The 18,730-nt window shown below is 35.5% G+C and overlaps 1 protein-coding gene across 12 annotated transcripts in view; it reads right to left on the bottom strand.

Annotated features, from left to right (window-relative positions):
• Positions 1–18,730, bottom strand: part of MBTD1 (mbt domain containing 1) — a 62,058-nt gene that overhangs the window by 26,547 nt on the left and 16,781 nt on the right. For 7 of the 12 annotated variants that reach the window (XM_037809709.1, XM_037809711.1, XM_037809708.1 and 4 more), the window contains 4 exons: positions 14,865–15,063; positions 6,425–6,564; positions 5,007–5,121; positions 4,086–4,171 (listed from right to left, as the gene is read on the bottom strand). In XM_037809709.1, coding sequence (XP_037665637.1) covers positions 4,086–4,171; positions 5,007–5,121; positions 6,425–6,564; positions 14,865–15,018 — 495 coding nt within the window. In that variant the 5' untranslated portion in view covers positions 15,019–15,063. Of the gene's footprint in view, positions 1–4,085; positions 4,172–5,006; positions 5,122–6,424; positions 6,565–14,864; positions 15,064–18,730 lie in introns of those variants that run through there. The other 5 variants (XM_037809715.1, XM_037809718.1, XM_037809713.1 and 2 more) reach the window with 4 other exon arrangements.

Here is an 18,730-nt window from a genome sequence, read left to right as displayed (position 1 = left end):
AGAATACAAAAACAACATAGACTCCTTGGGTTTGGAAATTAAGATTAAGGACGAGAGAACAGTATGTATATAGAAAAAGAAACAGGAAGCAGTAGTTACTGATTTGAAAACAGTATAATATAGTTCATAATTTTTTCTGAACTATAAAAATTCCAATGCTGTTTAAGAATTGGGAAATCCCAGTGGAAAAACAGAAAGCACTTTAGAAAATAGACCAAACTTAAGAAAATAAGAATCTAGCCTTATTTGTTGAGGCTTTCTTTGAAACATAAAAAACAGGTGATTTTTGTTACATTTGAGCCCCCTGCTTTCCTGCAAAGATTCTACTTCTTGGCATCACGACAGCCAACTCGGATGGAGCACTAGGGAAATGCTAGAAACTAATTTCAGTTTTATTTCTATTAGAAAGAAATTCTGCAATCTAGGACGACATACTGAAGAGTCTAATTAAATGGACACAAGATCATATTACATATTTTCATCTCTCAATGGAGCTGTAGGTGTATGTGTGTGTAGTCAAGGCTAGGAGTAGAGAAAAACACAAAACAAAAATAATCATACTTGAAAAAGACTGTTTTACTAAGAAACACATTCCTGAGAACTAGGTCATGAGTTTTACTATAAAGATAAACCGTTACTGTACACAATCAAAAGGGCTTTTCCTATTTCTGCCTTCAAAACCCACAAATATATTTATGATACATGTTGCAGAGACATACAGATAATCTTATTCATTCAAAAAAGCTGGCATATAGGTCAGGCATAAAAATGATTAGTATGTACCACGTAAGTAATATGAAGCATACCTGTGGAGGCAGAATGAAAAGTATAGTAAACCCAGCTTTAAAGTCATAGCATACTTATGTACAAAGGACTTTTTTTTTGTATAAAACTCTGATTATTTTCAAGGGAGAAAAAAGTAGAATGATTACAACCTTTCTATTCTTAGCAATGACAGTATCAATAAGCTACTAGAGTATATAGTTCAGGTACCAAACAAAAGAAATCTGAAGCCTGTAAATATATAACTGAAGGAATATTACTTTAGTTTTCTAATGGTTTCATATACATTTGATATGAGCATATTTGAATGTAATGCCTAGGAAAGAAATGAATAACTTGATTTTATAAAGTAAAGGATAGGAAATAAGAGGGCTTGAATTTAAAGACAATAGTTTTTAAAAAAATATTTAAGAGTACTTTAAAGCCAAATGCTCTGAATACACATGGATTAACTGGAGGCTTCTATGGAATTAGACATGTATTATTAATAATAGAAAATAACCTATGAATTTCATTAGAGTATACAGTACACCTAGCTGGCACATGGCAATATGATAGTATTAGTAAATTAGATTTTCCAGAGTTAGGATAGGTAAGGATATTGCTTTTAGTGTCTTAATTCAAAATCACATTAAAGAAAAAATTATAGACTTTACATTATGAAAAGCAAGCAGGTTAAAGGCCAAAGTGGCTCAGGCCACTCCACTGTGTCCCTGCCAGACTAATCAGAGCAGATTCCGCTTATCCGAGCTATTTTCTGAGGTCTGAGATTTTGCGAGGGAAAGGGGCAGTTCTTTAAAAAAGTCTGAAAACTTCCAGTGGATAAAATGAAAAATATACCAGATATGAGGTCATCATTATATAGATACTGGAGAAGTAGATATATTAAATGGCAATTTGGACTCCATTTCCATTACTGCTTTAAAACACTGTCAAATACTGTTGTACATGAGTGCTTATTATCAAAGAGGATATATTTATATGATAGACTTTGCAGAAATTTTCATTCCCTGAAGTTTAAAGATAGACTATGAAATCATGGCAGAATTCTATATTCTTGATAGTCTATGATTTTAGAACTAATTACATTAAGATTCAAATGCTAGAAAACAGAAAGTGTTTATCTGGGATCCTTATTCTAACAGAAGAGGTTGGATTAAGTTAAAGAAAAAAGGCAGTCAGATCTCTAACACCCCTCTCTACTCTGTCATTCCTTGATCCAATTAGAGGAGCTCTGTTTCCATTTCACATAAGGGATTTTTTTTTTTTTTTTGAAATTATGTTTGAAAAAGAATCCCATGGGAGCAGGAAAAGGTTTCCAACCTGTGCTCAAGAAAGAGAGAAGGCAGATGTAGAGAATGGAGGAAGGGAGCCCTTCTGATGAACCAACCAGGAGCACAAGGTTTCCTAAGGCCAAAGCCAATGACTCTCCTTAGAAACCCAGAAAATTATCTCAGAGGAGAGAGACATGAAGAGTCAACTTCTAAAGGAACAAAATCAAGTTTAGCATGAGGTCTGACCTCCTAAACCAAATGGCTTCAAATGTAAATGCTGATTAAAGTAATAAAGCAAACTCATTTATACTAAAATATATTAAGGAATTACCAATATAAATGTTTTCCTATTTGATGGGTGAATGGAGCAGGAAGGCAAGGGGTTCCATAAAACTTGAGAGACAGAAGACTCATTTCTGAGAAAGAGGAGGCTCCACACTATATTAATAATATGGCTAAGCTAGTTGTTTCATTCTATAGGAAAGAATATTTTAATCTTAAAAAAGTCAAGCTGAAAACAAAATCAGTCTAAATAATAGAGCTTTCTTGGAAAGAACTTTAACAGTGTATTACTAGTCATAAGATAGTGACATGAAATGTTACACTTTGAGGACTATGAAATGCTATTTATTTATGTCTTGACTCCTTATGGCATGACACAGTTTGATATTAAAACATCAAAAAAACAGAATGTGAAAATGAATCTATGAAGAGAGATAAAGTCTAATCAGAAGGAAGCAACAGACATGTCCCAGAAATCCAAGATGAAAGAGTTACTGTAACTGAACACTATCTAATTGTGAGCTTCTTAGTAGCAGAAGGCACTATCCTGAGAGAGGAGAGTATTTGCTTTGTATTTTTCTTGAAAGCTGTTATCCTGTATTTAATAGCCCTCACAAATGTGATACTACAGTCAACATTACAGCAAAATAAATCACATACTTTACATTGTGATGAAGTATTTAAGATTCCACTTAGGTTAGTTCAGATAGTCAGCATGCCACTGAATAATGGCTTAGCACCTGTACTTGCAAAAAGAAAACTAGAAAATTAATGGACTGGGTTTTCATTTATATTTTTACTGTTGAATTAATATGCTTGGCTTTGATCAAGATCCCTTACTGGCCATGAATGAATGAAAATACATTTGAATTTCCACAGCAGAAACCCAAGCTCAATTTTGTTCACATGCTGATATTTAATAAAACATTAAGTGTAAACAAAAATTTCATCCATTAATTTTCTAAATTCTCTTTTCTTCTTACACATGGACAGAAGAAGACAGAACTTTTAAATACAAATTAAACCTGTAGTCAGACTTTAAAAAGAACTGGAGAGAAGCAATCACAGAGAGCTGAATCAAAATGAAGGGAATTTGAACTTGTCATCAGATATATTTCAACAAAATTCTGAATTACTTCAGAGGCTTTGTAACAATCTACTCACTAAAAGAACATCTTTCAAAGGGAATCCTGTGACATGTATCACATATATGAGTCCGTGATACTACGTTACAATAGTTTCTTCTGATTTCATGATTTTACATTTGGAGATAAAACAAAACAAAACAACAACAACAACAAAAAAAAACAAAAGGGAAGAAAGGTCTTTGCTTTTGTGTATCATCAGGTCAAATGACAAAGATTTAGGTAACGTACACATCAGATGGTTTTTTTAGCCTGGAATGGATGAAACCGTCAATAGACTTTTTTTAATGTACAAAAACAGCAAATTCATATGGTTCAACTTAATATAAAAACTAGAAGAGACTAGTACTGTTTCCTCTTTAAAGTAATTTCAAATTACAATTTCTTTATAAGAAGCTTTTATTTGTAAAGCTTAAAGAAGTTATTTTAGCTATTAATAATTATTAATTTATCATAGTATTTAACAAAAGGGAAGCACTTCCATTTCAATGCACAAAACAAAAACCTTCTAAGGACAAGATGCTTTGGTATTCATTATAACTTCAAATTTAAATAATGTCTAAGAATTTCAAAATTAAAAGATGAGAAATTCAATACTCACATGTTTAAAACAGGTAACTGGAGCTGCTATAAAGCTATTGCTATTGATGTAATTACCCCAGCTAAAACCTTCTGTGGAGACTGCTGCTGAAATGAAACATATTTAGATATATTACAACTCTCAAATCTTTTATTTGTAAGACAGCTATTATTTAAAAATGTAAAAGGACATAAGAGTAATTTATCCCTTTAAAGAAAGTTTATTTTCTGATTTTAAGATCAAAGAACTTCTCTTAATAAACATGAGTATTAGCATAGGTCATATTCGGAAACAAATAGCAGGGTCTTTAGTCTTCTGATATACAACATGTTCCTTGGAAAGTGAAGTATAAGCTCTCCAGATATGGGAAGCAAAAAAATAACTGACAGCAGAAGCATCCAGGAGAACAAACACTGCTTTGGCTGCTTTTGTGTTTTTTATTCCTACCCAGCTCTTACGGTGCCCATCTCAGTGAGTTATCTGCTACCTACTACCTTCACAAGGGTTTTTAATCACCTCACCCCTACTTACTTCTTTGTTTTTTGTACTCCTCTTAAGAATCTTCTATTAGAAATAGTCCTTTCCTCAATCTTTTCCTCTTATTACTTTTCTCTCCCTGATCCCTTCGAAGCCTGCTATATTGTCCTTTCTTTTCCCATCATCTCTACAATGTTCCTCAGCCACAGGATAGAGAATCAGTACATAAGAAAAAAAAAGTAATAAATCCAATGAAAATATTTATATTGAGATTCCCACAAAGGCTGAAATTTGTGAATGCAACTATTCTATTCCAGAATACTTTAATGAAACCAAAACTACCATCAGTAAGCCTAGTGTCATAATGTGCTAATAAGGTACAGAAATAGCTTAAACAGAATCCTAGGATAAAATGCCACAAATTAAAACTAGATAAATCAATATCAAATATTTCACCCATATTACCTGCTTTAGTCTTTGCTTGATTTTGCAAGGTAGCTTGATATTGAGCATATGCTGCTAGTTTAGCAACTAAAGGTTGTTTCTGAAGAACTTTTGCTTTCTTTGTTGGAGGCTTACCCTAAAACAAGAAGAGTTAAGTAAATAGGATTCTTCTTCATCCCCACCCCAACCACTGAAAATTAACTTGATTGCATACTACTCATTCTGCTTAAGTAAACATCAAGGGTTTAGAAAATTATTAAAGCATAAGAAACATACAAGGATTTTAACATGAGAAATTTCTTCTGGAGTTCTGCTACAATGTAGATATCTAATATGGGTAGCAGAGCTGGCACAGACTAAAACAGCAAATCAATATGCTAATAACAAATTACATCCCATAAGATATTAAAATATAGGCTGTGGTGGATACTTGATTCCTTTGTATACTAGATAAAACCAGTGGTTATTCACTCATGCAGATTGATAAGCGTTGCTATTTATATGGTAAGAGAAGATAATTTAATGTTTAAGGAGCAAGTGACTGAGGTTTATACCTTAAGTGCTAATGCAAAAGATCAATGACAAAATGATCATGGGCCAAATCACAGTGTGACAAACTGCCATCCATTTTGTGTATAGACCACTGCTCAGGATCTTTAGGTACTGTCTATCTGAAATATAGAAATACATCTTAGTGATGTATTTCCTTAATTTGGGGGATTTAAATAACCCTCTCAGGGCTATGTAATGATCACAATAATAAGTTTAAGAAGAATAAGAAAATGTGATCATCCAAGTAAAATATATTACAAAAATCAGTTATGTGATGCCTTTTAAAAATTGTTTATATGTTACAACAGTTAACTACTTAGTCAAAAAGTCAAGTCTCCAGGTTATTCTGTAGGCAATTACATAAATTTAAAGACAGATCATTTTTTTCCATACCATGAAAACTTTCAAAAAGATGGGCTGAAATAACCAAATACATTTGGCAAAGGTAATAAGTGAGTTGTAATCAAAGTATGAAGCAAGGATGATGGGAAAATAAACCCACAGGGTAAATCACTTCTTCCCAAATGTTCAAAGATTCTACCTTGATGTTAACACACGGGAAAAAAAAAAAAAAAAAAAAAAAAAAAAAAAGTGGGAAAAAGGAAAATGGCTTCAATTTCTATATACAGGTACCTATTATAAATTATTTCACTTACATAAACAACTTGGAGATAATTTTAGATAGTATGCCTAGCCTATTTATAATAGTTGTGCAAATTTATAGATTGAATAAACTTTGGGTCTAACACATTTCCTAAAAATGTGGTGTACAAAATGATAACTGGTCAATTGGGCAGAAGTGGAGTACAATAAATCACAATCAAATGACATGTGAACAGTTAAAGCCATAGAAATAACAGATATAAAGAATAAGAAGGTTTCTGTACCGTTACCTGAAGTCTGGCCAAAATGCTTGCCTTCTTCGAATTTGACGAATAACTTCTTGAACATGAAACACTACAGAATCGCTTTGTTTTAGAGTAAAAAGCATCTCGTACGCCAACCATCCCACACATCTCACAGGTAGCTAATTAACACAACAAAAACATTGGTGGTGTGATCATATGAAGAAAATCAACTTCTACCTAACAGTTTAATAATTTTTCCACATATCTAAACGTTTTAATTTAAAAATTTGCCTTGACTATTTCTTCTTTCTGCTATACAAATGAAGGGAAACTCTACATAAAAGTTAAAGATGAGTATGATGCCACAGCTAAGGGTTCTAGAAGGGTGGACAATAGCACAAGGTCTGAAAGTCTTCAAAAAGGGTCAACAGACACACAGATAGATATGATTCAGGTTCAACTAATATTTTCTGAGTGTTTACCACATGCCAGGCATTTTCATATACATTATGAAATTCTGAAGTTTCACCTTTTGAAAGATTATAAACATAAGATGAAAAGAAGTACAATATAACAAAAGATTAGTACAAAGAGCCACGTAAGTCTTCAAAAATAATGCAAAGGTTGATACCTAGAAAGAACTAGCACTTGGAAAAATGCTAAAGGCATTAAAAGGATACTTTTTTTTTTTTTAATCATCATTTTATTGAGATATATTCACATACCACACAGTCATACAAAACAAATTGTACTTTCGATTGTTTACAGTACCATTACATAGTTGTACATTCATCACCTAAATCAATCCCTGACACCTTCATTAGCACACACACAAAGATAACAATAATAATAATTAGAGTGAAAAAGAGCAATTGAAGTAAAAAAGAACACTGGGTACCTTTGTCTGTTTGTTTCCTTCCCCTACTTTTCTACACATCCATCCATAAACTAGACAAAGTGGAGTTTGGTCCTTATGGCATTCCCAATCCCATTGTCACCCCTCATAAGCTACATTTTTATACAACTGTCTTCGAGATTCATGGGTTCTGGGTTGTAGTTTAATAGTTTCAGGTATCCACCACCAGCTACCCCAATTCTTTAGAACCTAAAAAAGGTTGTCTAAAGTGTGCGTAAGCGTGCCCACCAGAGTGACCTCTCGGCTCCTTTTGGAATCTCTCTGCCACTGAAGCTTATTTCATTTCCTTTCACATCCCCCTTTTGGTCAAGAAGATGTTCTCCATCCCACGATGCTGGGTCTACATTCCTCTCCGGGAGTCATATTCCACGTTGCCAGGGAGATTCACTCCCCTGGGTGTCTGGTCCCACGTAGGGGGGAGGGCAGTGATTTCACCTTTCAAGTTGGCTTAGCCAGAGAGAGAGGGCCACATCTGAGCAACAAAGAGGCATTCAGGAGGAGACTCTTAGGCACATATATAGGGAGGCCTAGCCTCTCCTTTGCAGCAACCGTCTTCCCAAGGGTAAAACTTATGGTAGAGGGCTCAACCCATCAAACCACCAGTCCCCTATGTCTGTGGTCATGTTAGCAACCATGGAGGTGGGGTAGGCGAATACCCCTGCATTCTCCACAGGCTTAAAAGGATACTTTTAAGTTATGCTGTCAGGGAACAACAAGGATGGGATGGTTCAAAGACTGAGGTAGGTGTTGTATTATTAACCAATAATAGGGAAACAATAGAACTGTGACTACTACTGTGCCTCGTATATAAATAAGCATAATGGAGAATAACCTGAAAGGCAGAATCGTAAGAACAAGACTCAGAAGAACTGAAGTTCAAAACAGAGAAACAAAGTAATATGGCAAACAACTGCCTGAGTGTGTTCAAGTCTCCACACCAACTATTTATTTTTTATTTTTTTATTTTAAGGCATTTTATTGAGATATATTTACCCACCATATAATCCATCTAAAGTGTACAATCAGTGGATTTTAGTATGTTCACAGAATTGTGCATTTATCACCATAATAAATTTTAGAACATTTTCATTACTCAAAAAAGAAATGTCCCATACCCCTCAACAGTCATAGCTCAATCCCTCTATCCTTCCCTTTCCCTTTATAACCTCTAATCTATTTCTGTCTCCATAGATTTATTTATATTTACATTATATAAATGGAATAATACACTATGTAGTACTTTGTATTTAGTTTCTTTCACTTAGCATAATGTCTTTTTTTTTCTTTTCTTTTTTATGTATTTAGTTTTACTAGAGGGCAGCAAAGTTGTACAATAAATACACCGTAAGGTTATAGTATGATTACAGAGGGATAAACAAAAGCTAAGACTAAATACATCCTTGAAACTATTAAGAATTCTCAGTGGACTTTAAAAAGTAAACTTTTTATAACTGTAAAAGTACTGCCTGCACATTTAAGAGTTTTATTTATTGATTTATTTTTTTAATCTTCATTTTATTGAGATATATTCATACCACGCAGTCATACAAAACAAATCGTACATTGATTGTTCACAGTACCATTACATAGTTGTACATTCATCACCTAAATCAATCCCTGACACCTGCATTAGCACACACACAAAAATAACAAGAATAATAATTAAAGTGAAAAAGAGCAATTGAAGTAAAAAAGAACACTGGGTACCTTTGTCTGTTTGTTTGTTTGTTTCCTTCCCCTATTTTTCTACTCATCCATCCATAAACTAGACAAAGTGGAGTGTGGTCCTTTTGGTTTTCCCAATCCCATTGTCACCCCTCATAAGCTACATTTTTATACAACTGTCTTCGAGATTCATGGGTTCTGGGTTGTAGTTTGATAGTTTCAGGTATCCACCACCAGCTACCCCAATTCTTTAGAACCTAAAAAGGGTTGTCTAAATTGTGCATAAGAGTGCCCACCAGAGTGACCTCTCAGCTCCTTTTGGAAACTCTCTGCCACTGAAGCTTATTTCATTTCCTTTCACATCCCCCTTTTGGTCAAGAAGATGTTCTCCGTCCCACGATGCCAGGTCTACATTCCTCCCCGGGAGTCATATTCCACGTTGCCAGGGAGATTCACTCCCCTGGGTGTCTGATCCCACGTAGTGGGGAGGGCAGTGATTTCACCTTTCAAGTTTGCTTAGGTAGAGAGAGAGGGCCACATCTGAGCAACAAAGAGGCATTCGGGAGGAGGCTCTTAGGCACAGTTATAGGGAGGCCTAGCCTCTCCTTTGCAGCAACCATCTTCCCAAGGGTAAAACCTATGGTAGAGGGCTCAACCCATCAAACCACCAGTCCCCTATGTCTGTGGTCATGTTAGCAACCATCGACGTGGGGTAGGCCAATACCCCTGCATTCTCCACAGGCTCCTCAAGGGGGCACTACATCTTTTTTTCCTTGATTTTTTTTTTTTTAACTTTTTTTTTCCTTTTTTAAATCAACTGTATGAAAAAAAAATTAAAAAAACAAAAAACAAACTACAATACAAGAACATTTCAAAGAGACCATTAACAAGGGAGTAAGAAAAAGACAACTAACCTAAGATAACTGCTTTACTTCCAACCTGTTCCTACTTTACCCCAAGAAAGTTACATAATACAGCAACATTTCTGTGAACTTGCTCCTACTATATCCATCAGAAATTAACAGACCATAGTCATTCCTGGGTATCCCCAGAATGTTAAATAGCATATCTGTTCTTCTTGGATTACTGTTCCCCCTTCCTTAATTGCTCTCTATTGCTAGTTCCCCTACATTCTACATTAGAAACCATTCGTTTTACATTTTTCAAAGTTCACATTAGTGGTAGCATATAATATTTCTCTTTTTGTGCCTGGCTTATTTCGCTCAGCATTATGTCTTCAAGGTTCATCCATGTTGTCATATGTTTCATGAGGTCGTTCCTTCTTACTGCCATGTAGTATTCCATCGTGTGTATATACCACATTTTATTTATCCACTCATATGTTGAAGGACATTTGGGTTGTTTCCATCTCTTGGCAATTGTGAATAATGCTGCTATGAAAATTGGCGTGCAGATATCTGTTCGTGTCACTGCTTTCCGATCTTCCGGGTATATACCGAGAAGTGCAATCGCTGGATTGAATGGTAACTCTATATCTAGTTTTCTAAGGAACTGCCAGACTGACTTCCAGAGTGGCTGAACAATACAGTCCCACCAACAATGAATAAGAGTTCCAATTTCTCCACATCCCCTCCAGCATTTGTAGTTTCCTGTTTGTTTAATGGCAGCCATTCTAACCGGTGTTAGATGGTATCTCATTGTGGTCTTAATTTGCATCTCTCTAATAGCTAGTGAAGCTGAACATTTTTTCATGTGTTTCTTGGCCATTTGTATTTCCTCTTCAGAGAACTGTCTTTTCATATCTTTTGCCCATTCTATAATTGGGCCAACTGTACTATTGTCATTGAGTTGTAGGATTTCTTTATATATGCAAGATATCAGTCTTTTGTCAGATACATGGTTTCCAAAAATTTTTTCCCATTGAGTTGGCTGCCTCTTTACCTCTTTGAGAAATTCCTTTGAAGTGCGGAAACTTCTAAGCTTGAGGAGTTCCCATTTATCTATTTTCTCTTTTGTTGCTTGTGCTTTGGGTGTAAAGTCTAGGAAGTGGCCGCCTAATACAAGGTCTTGAAGATGTTTTCCTACATTATCTTCTAGGAGTTTTATGGTACTTTCTTTCATATTGAGATCTTTGGTCCATTTTGAGTTAATTTTTGTGTAGCGGGTGAGGTAGGGGTCCTCTTTCATTCGTCTGGTTTTTTCATATGCTTTATAATTTATTCGTCTGGTTTTTCTTTTTTTTTTGGTTTATAATTTATTCGTCTGGTTTTTTATAATTCATTCGTCTGGTTTTTTCATATGCTTTATAATTTTCTGTTGTTTTTGGCCCCTTGGCATTTGCTGAACTTGATAGGGTTCTTTTAGGATGTGTAGAGCAATTGAAGTCCTTATCTCTAATTTATCAGATCTACAGCTTTGTGGAGTACACTTTCTGTAACTAACTAGCAGGTGGCGTCTACGAGCCACCTGTTCTCCACAAGCCAGTTCTCCCCTGCTTAGCCTTTGTGGTGAGTGGGGGAGTGAGTCTTGTGGGGTCCAATTGCTGTACCAAGCTTGCGTGTGTAGCTGGTGTTGCCCGCCCTGTATATGGGGCGTGTTTCTGGGCAGTCAGGGAGGGGGGGTGGCTCTAACAATCAAATCTCCCTGGTGATCCTGGAGTTTTAAAGCTGCTGTAATAGTCTAATCCTTCAGTTCAGTCCTGCCACAGTGTGTGTCTGCCACTGACCCACAAGTCCTTGGTATTGGCGTATGGCTCCTGAGACTTGCGAGTGGGTCCCTCTTCCAGGCCGTGCACCCCCTGGTCCTCTGTTGAGGGATGACTGTGCTATGTCACAGGTGAGTGCCGTCCCCCCAGGGCGGTTCTGGGCTGCTGGGCTGTGTAGGGAGGCTCCCAGTCTGCTGAAATGATGGCTGAATGGGGCTTTGTTAATTCACACTACTCCACCTTCCCAACTCTGGGACAATCAGCTGAGGTTGCAGGGAAGGCTAATGTCCAAGCCCAGTTTTGCGGAGTGTGCCTGTTATTTGAAGCACTTCCGTCACACTGGGTTGTCTGGGGCAGCTCCGGGCTATGGGGCTGGCGATGGGCAGGAGTGTTTCCTGTCCACCAGGATGATGGCTGTGAGCGGACACCCCCCTTTTCTTGGGAAGTTGTGGTGTTTAGTGAAATTTCTCAGCCACTGGATTATTGCCTTTTGTCTCAGAGCTCTCTTAGTTCTGCTCTTGTCTTGACCTGCCCAAATTGCAAGTCTTTGAAGCTTTCTGTATTGGGCTTCTTAGAGTAATTGTTTTAGAAAAAGAAAAAAGGATTTTAAAAAAAAAAAAAAAGGGCCCTCCTCACAGATCTAATGGGTTATTGAAATGTTAAGAGACAAAGCAATTAGGGCCATTAAGGAAAGGTCCACAGGGCAGAGAGATCAGCTTTTCTTCGGGATTTGCATATGAGCCTCAGGGCATGAGCTCTGCCCTTCCCCTTTCTATGTTCACCAGAACTCCAAAAATCCTCCGCTTTTATTTTAAGGTTTTTCGTGCTGTTTTTTTCTATGTCTGTCTCCTCTCTGCTGTGCTGGCTGCTCTCAGATTCTCTGGTGAGTGGTCTCAGTCTATCTATGGTTGGAGTTTGGATCAGTAGAATGAGTTTCCGATAAGGGCTGCCACTGCAGTTCTCCCTTCTCCTTCCCGGAGCTGACAGCCCCTCCTCCCACGGGACTGATCCTGGCAGGGAGGGGCGCGGGTCCCCTGGCCGCAAAAACTTACAGATTTCGCTGATCTCAGCAGTTCCACGTTTTCATGAGTGTTGTATGAAGTATGCCCAAAGTCAGATTGCTCTGTGGTGTCCAGTCCACGCAGTTCCTGGCTTTCTACCTACTTTCTTGGAGGAGTAACTAAAACATACAGCTCACCAGTCCGCCATCTTGCCCCGCCTCCCACACCAACTATTAAATTGGAGGGACGTGTGATATAAATGTCCCTTCAGGAATGATGGAAAGAAAGATAAGGTGCCAGAAAATTAGATATGAACAGAGGTTGTCAAATGGAAGAAAAACTCAATGGTTTTGTTATAAAAACTCTAGAACAGATTAATAAAAAGATTTGTAATCACTTAAATAAAAAATCTGTGATCCCAAGGGACAGTGAATCAAGAATTATACAAGTCAAATTAGAATTCCCATGTTTAGGATAACTCTCTGACCAGGCAGGAAACTTCATTTTCATCTCTGTAGCTCTGGTATTCAGCATGGAGGCTGGTACCTAGAAACCTTATTTCCTTTTGTGATAAGATTACCAGACATGGTATGTTGTAACTAAACTATTGCAAAACTATATATATACAAATATACCTGTATCTATATATATATATTAGTGTTGCATTATTAACCAGTAACAGAGGGAAACAATAGAACTCTGACTACTACTGTGCCTCTTATACAAATAAGGATAATGCAGAATAATCTGATATATACCCTTCTCACTAAATCTTATTTGTCAATAAGGATTGAGAAATTCAAACTGAAGCAGAAGATACTTAAGACTTTAACTGGTTGAACCACATCTGGGTCGTGATAAATGGAGTGAAGTCTCTTGGTTTACAGGACTTTGTACTATGCCCAGTGCTCTTCAATATAATAATCAAAAGACTAGAACAGGGATGGCAGGGAGAAGGGGGAGGGATAAAGAGGTGGAGCGAAGAGCATTTTTAGAGCCCTGAAACTATTCTGTATGATGCTATAATGGTAGACTGCATGACACTACATTTGTCAAAACCCATAGAACAATACAACACAAAGGATGAACCCTAATGTAAACTATAAACTTAAGTTAGTAGTAACGTATTACTAATGTTTCATCAATTGTAACAAAACACTACACTAATGCACTATGTTAATAATAGGAGAAATTGTGGGTAGGAATGGGGAGAAGTGTCCTGGAACTCTATACTTTCTGTGCAATGTTTTTGTAAACCTAAAACTGCTCTAAAAAAATAGCATCTTATTAAAAAAAAAATGAAACATAACTGAACAATATTGGCATTTCAAGAGAGATTATAATTATGAGGATATGCAGATAAATAAAAAGCTTTTAAGTTCTTATAAGAACTTTCATTATAGTAGATAATAAAATATTAAAGATTTTTTTAAAAAGACTAGAATAGGACATACAGGACATGAGTGTCAAATCTGCATATGACATAAAACTGGAAGAAGACACCACATTAAATATCAGATGATAGCGTTAACAATCAAAAATTTCCAAGAATGAAATTTAGTAAGTAAAAGATTACATGGAGGGATTCAAAGGTTTTCAGTTATTTGCTAATTCAGTATTAGTTTAAAAAAACTTAAGAATTTTGGTGGCATGAATAGAAATACAGTGTCCTAAAAAAAGGTGATCAACCATCCTGTTTTGCCTGCAACTGAAGGGGTTTCCAGGACACAGGATTTTCAATGCTAAAACCAAGACAGTGCAGGGCAAATCAGAATGAGTTGTTGCCTAACTCTCATAGGTAAATTACTGCTTTAGGCTCTAGGGACTGTACTAAAAGGAATGTTAATAATCTGAAGCATGCCCAGAAGAAAGAGACCAGCAAATTGATGAATTAAATCACCGCAATACTGACAAATGACTGCGGCAACTAGGGCTACTTAGTGTGTTCCAGTGTGAAGAGAAGCAAAGCAAAGAGAAACAAACAGAAGAGATATCATAACAAAGATTAGACTTCCTCTGTATAGCTTTATAAGGCAAAATTAAGACCAAAGAACAAAAGTTAGAGCAAGGATAATTTTGGCTCAACATAAAGAACATTCTAACAATTAGAGATACTAAAAAGTAAAACTGCTGAGTCAGAAGGAAATGACAGAAGAAATAGAATCAAAACTTAAAGAAAACTTAAAACTCAAATATGAAGTTGTAAAAAAGGTGGAGGCTGTAAATACTCACCCATACCAGATTTACCATCTGGGTATGTGTAGACTTGCCCATTGTTTTTGATAATTGGGAGATTAGAAGGTAAAGGAGCAACTTCTTCTTCACTCTCCTCAGAGCTGGAGCTGCTACTCGTGTCCTCACTGCAGCTATCATAACCGTCAAACATCCCGAATAAGTCTCCTCTTTTCCTTTCAGATTGTGAATACTGAGTCTTAAAAATAGAAGAAACCAATAATACACGATACAGCACTCATATATACCCCTAAAATACGTCAAATTTTGGTAAATGAGATTTGACAAATGAAAATCTGGTCCTGATAAATGATAATTTTATTTTATAAAAAAATGGAGCCTTCCAGTTGTATGAGGCACAAATCTATTCTTACCATGTTAGCTAATAACAGAAATAATGGAAAGAACACTGAATGGGAACCAGAAGACCATAATGTAATTCAAGCTTTGCCATAAACTAGGTGTATCATTTCATTTATGAAATGTCACTTCTCTATAAAAATCTAGACTAGATCAGATGAGTTCTCAATTTGCCTTTCATCTCTAAAATTGTAAATCTCGACACTAATTCACATATCCAGAAAATATAGATGTCATTAAAATCAGTGATTTTGAGTGATACTGCTAAGAGTTCTGGACACATTGAGAATTTTTAATTTGAGAGATAATTTAAAAATATTAACTATTTAAAAATTACATGTCTTAAAAGTTTTCTCCTTTAAGTTTTTCTCTGTCCTAGCTTTCAAGTCAAGACAAAAAATTCACAGCAATTGAAAGGATGGTGAAAGATTAGGGGGCCCACTAAAACAAAATTAAGATTTTACCTATTACACTCCTAAAGTGCTAATTATAATACACATATTTTATTACCAAGTAACATTCTACAGTAAGCTCTGAGCACAACAACAGTTAACAGATTCATTTACAGATTAATTATGGTAGACTTCAGATAGAACATCTAATTTTTACTCTTGAACTTGGCAACCTTAAAAAAAAAACCATAAAGGAATATGTAATTTATGACAGCTGGCCAGGCACTTAACTTGGGGAAAGAGATTTTCAGATTGAGATAACCTCACATTGATTTCAGCAATCACAAACATATTCAAAACACATTTTATACCACACTAACTGAAATTTTTCAGATTTTGGGTTTTTCCCATTCCAGAAGTTGTGAGCATAATTGTATTTTGCTTCACATTTACAGTCATGAACGTATTAGCTGGCAGCTATAACCAAAAGTCAAAAAATGGTGCATTCTGCTTCTTGTAATTCTTCTTTGCTAATAAATTACAGGAAGTGAGGATAATTAATTAGGGAAAATATTTTATTTGGGAAGTTGCTATAAACAAGGGACTATAATTCTTGTGCATTACTTTTCATCTTTGCTAAGTTTCTTTAAACAGTCTAAGACACCACAAAATTATTTCAAGACATTGTTTTCCATAAGAATTGTTCTAAGAGTGTTCTTGTTATCAGAGTAGTTGTAGATATACTGCAAAATATAACATGATTTTAAAAAGCCTAAGAAGCATTTTAGGAGGAGGCTCTCAATGGAAGTTACTGTATGACTTGTGTATTTCTGTGCCATCAAATGCAGGTAAAATATCAATTGTGCAATTCTGCTGTTTAAACGGGAAATACTGGCCTCTTTGGCCCTAAATAAAAGGGCTGATATTTTTAAGTTGATGATTTTATTGTACATTAATCCATTCTGACTTTTTAAAATTTGGTTGAATATCTTTCTTGTTAAATGATTTTTAAAAATAACTGGAAGTTCTTTGCTTACGCATAATAAAAAAAAAGGTATAGGAGAGAACATTTCAACATGCATACGCCTATTTCATTTTTCTTTAACATAAACAATGGTAAAAATTTTCATTATTTATCATTTATTATAATTATTTCCCTTTTGAAGGACATGTTATCTTCAGCAAATTTTATTTCATGTTTTCTTCCAAAAGATTTCCCTCACTCAAGCCACAAAAAAACAAAAAACAATACTGCTACCCCAACCCTGCCAGAAATAAAATCCCAAACTTCAAGTTTAGTGGGAAAAAAGCCAAAAGAAAATAAGAAATAATGAAAAGAAAAAAAAAATGAATGTAGGGTCTCTGAAATGAAAAAAACAAACAAAAAAATCAAAACAGCACTAAACAAGTAGTTAAGCTATAACTCAAGAAATGAAAACTATCAAAAAGAATCTTTAGGATTTGGCATCTAACTTTGTTTCTCCTGCTTCAGTTAATCATTCTTTGTATTATCTTATGCTGTACAATTTTTTTTCTTTATTTTTTAATTATTCTCACAATTTCTTTTATTCTAAGCTAGTTTAACTTCTTTCTGCTATTTCATGACTAACAACAAAGCTGAAATTTGTTGTGCAAATTTGGTAAGACAAAATCATTCAAATACATCTCTCAGTTTTATAGGATAAATGCTGAGTGTCAATTCCAGGTATGCTAGCACTGAATGTTAGCATTGTTGTTCAAAGCTTTATAAGACAAAACTGTCCAAATATATCTCTTAGTATTATGGAATAAATGGAGAATATTTGTCATTTTCAGGTGTCCTTAGTATTAAATGTTTGCATGGAGATGGGAAACTGATTTTCACTTGTATTAATTTTGTTGCTATGAAATCAACAAAACTGGTTTCTTAATCCATACACTGGAAATATTACATACACAAATAATACTGTTTTTCAAAGAATTCCCCTCAGTAGGCTCCACACATATTCTAATACCACCACCACAAACCCAAATTTTTTTAGTACTCTTCTTTTAGAACTCTCTTTCAGACCCAATTATAAAAAGAAAAATCTATCATTTGTGGTCACTTTAAACTATTGCCCCTGACCACCCCCCCCCCCAACAGTTTTCCTTAGCCTGATCACCTATATATTCACTAGATTTGGTTCTGAGTAACATTTAGCTATTTCTATATATCAAATGTATTTTCAAAGAATCAAAATTTATTAACATCCATTTCTCCAAAGACGACACATGAACGGTCAACAAGCACATGAAAAGGTGCTCAACATCATTAGCCATTAGGGAAATGCAAATCAAAATCCCAGTGAGATACCACCTCACACCCACTAGGATAGATAAAAAAGATGACAAGTGCTGGCAAGAATGTGGAGAAATTAGAACCCTTGTACATTGCTGGTGGGAATGTAAAATGGTTCAGATGCTGGGGAACAGTTTAGTGGTTCCTCAAAAAGTTAAATATAGAAGTGCTGTATGACCCAGTACTGCTAACTCCTAGGTACACCCCCCAAAGAATTAAAAACAGGTACTCAAACAAAACCTTGTACACAAATATTCACAGCAGGACTTTTCACAATAGCCAAAAAGTGGAAACAACCCAAATGACCATCAATAGATGAATAAACAAATTGTGGCATATAATACAAAACAGTATTATTTAGCCATGGGGAATATTATTCAGCCATGGATAGAAGGAGGGGTGCTGATGTGTGCTAAATGTAGATGAACCTTGAGAATATTGTACTGGGTGGGGGAGGCTAAATACAGGATGCTAAGTATTATATGATTCAATTTATATGGAATGTCTAAAATAGGCAAATCTATGGGGGTTAGGGCAATGGTGGATTGGTGATTGCCAAGGGTTTGGGAGTAGGGGAGAATGAAGAGTGGCTGCTTAATGGGTATACGGTTTGTTTTGGAGCGATGGAGATGCTTTGGAGCTGGATTAGGTATGGGGGTGGTGGTGGTTACACAATATTGAGTGCATTAGGTAGGTGCCTAGTTGTTCACTTCAAGTGGTTAACTTTATGTTGTATGACTTTCACTTCAATTAAAAAAAAAGTTTGCTACCACTCAAGGGACTTAAAAAAATTA

The sequence above is a fragment of the Choloepus didactylus genome, chromosome 18, assembly GCF_015220235.1.
Source record: "Choloepus didactylus isolate mChoDid1 chromosome 18, mChoDid1.pri, whole genome shotgun sequence".
Taxonomy (NCBI): domain Eukaryota; kingdom Metazoa; phylum Chordata; class Mammalia; order Pilosa; family Megalonychidae; genus Choloepus; species Choloepus didactylus.
This window is presented reverse-complemented; position numbering and strand designations above follow the sequence as displayed.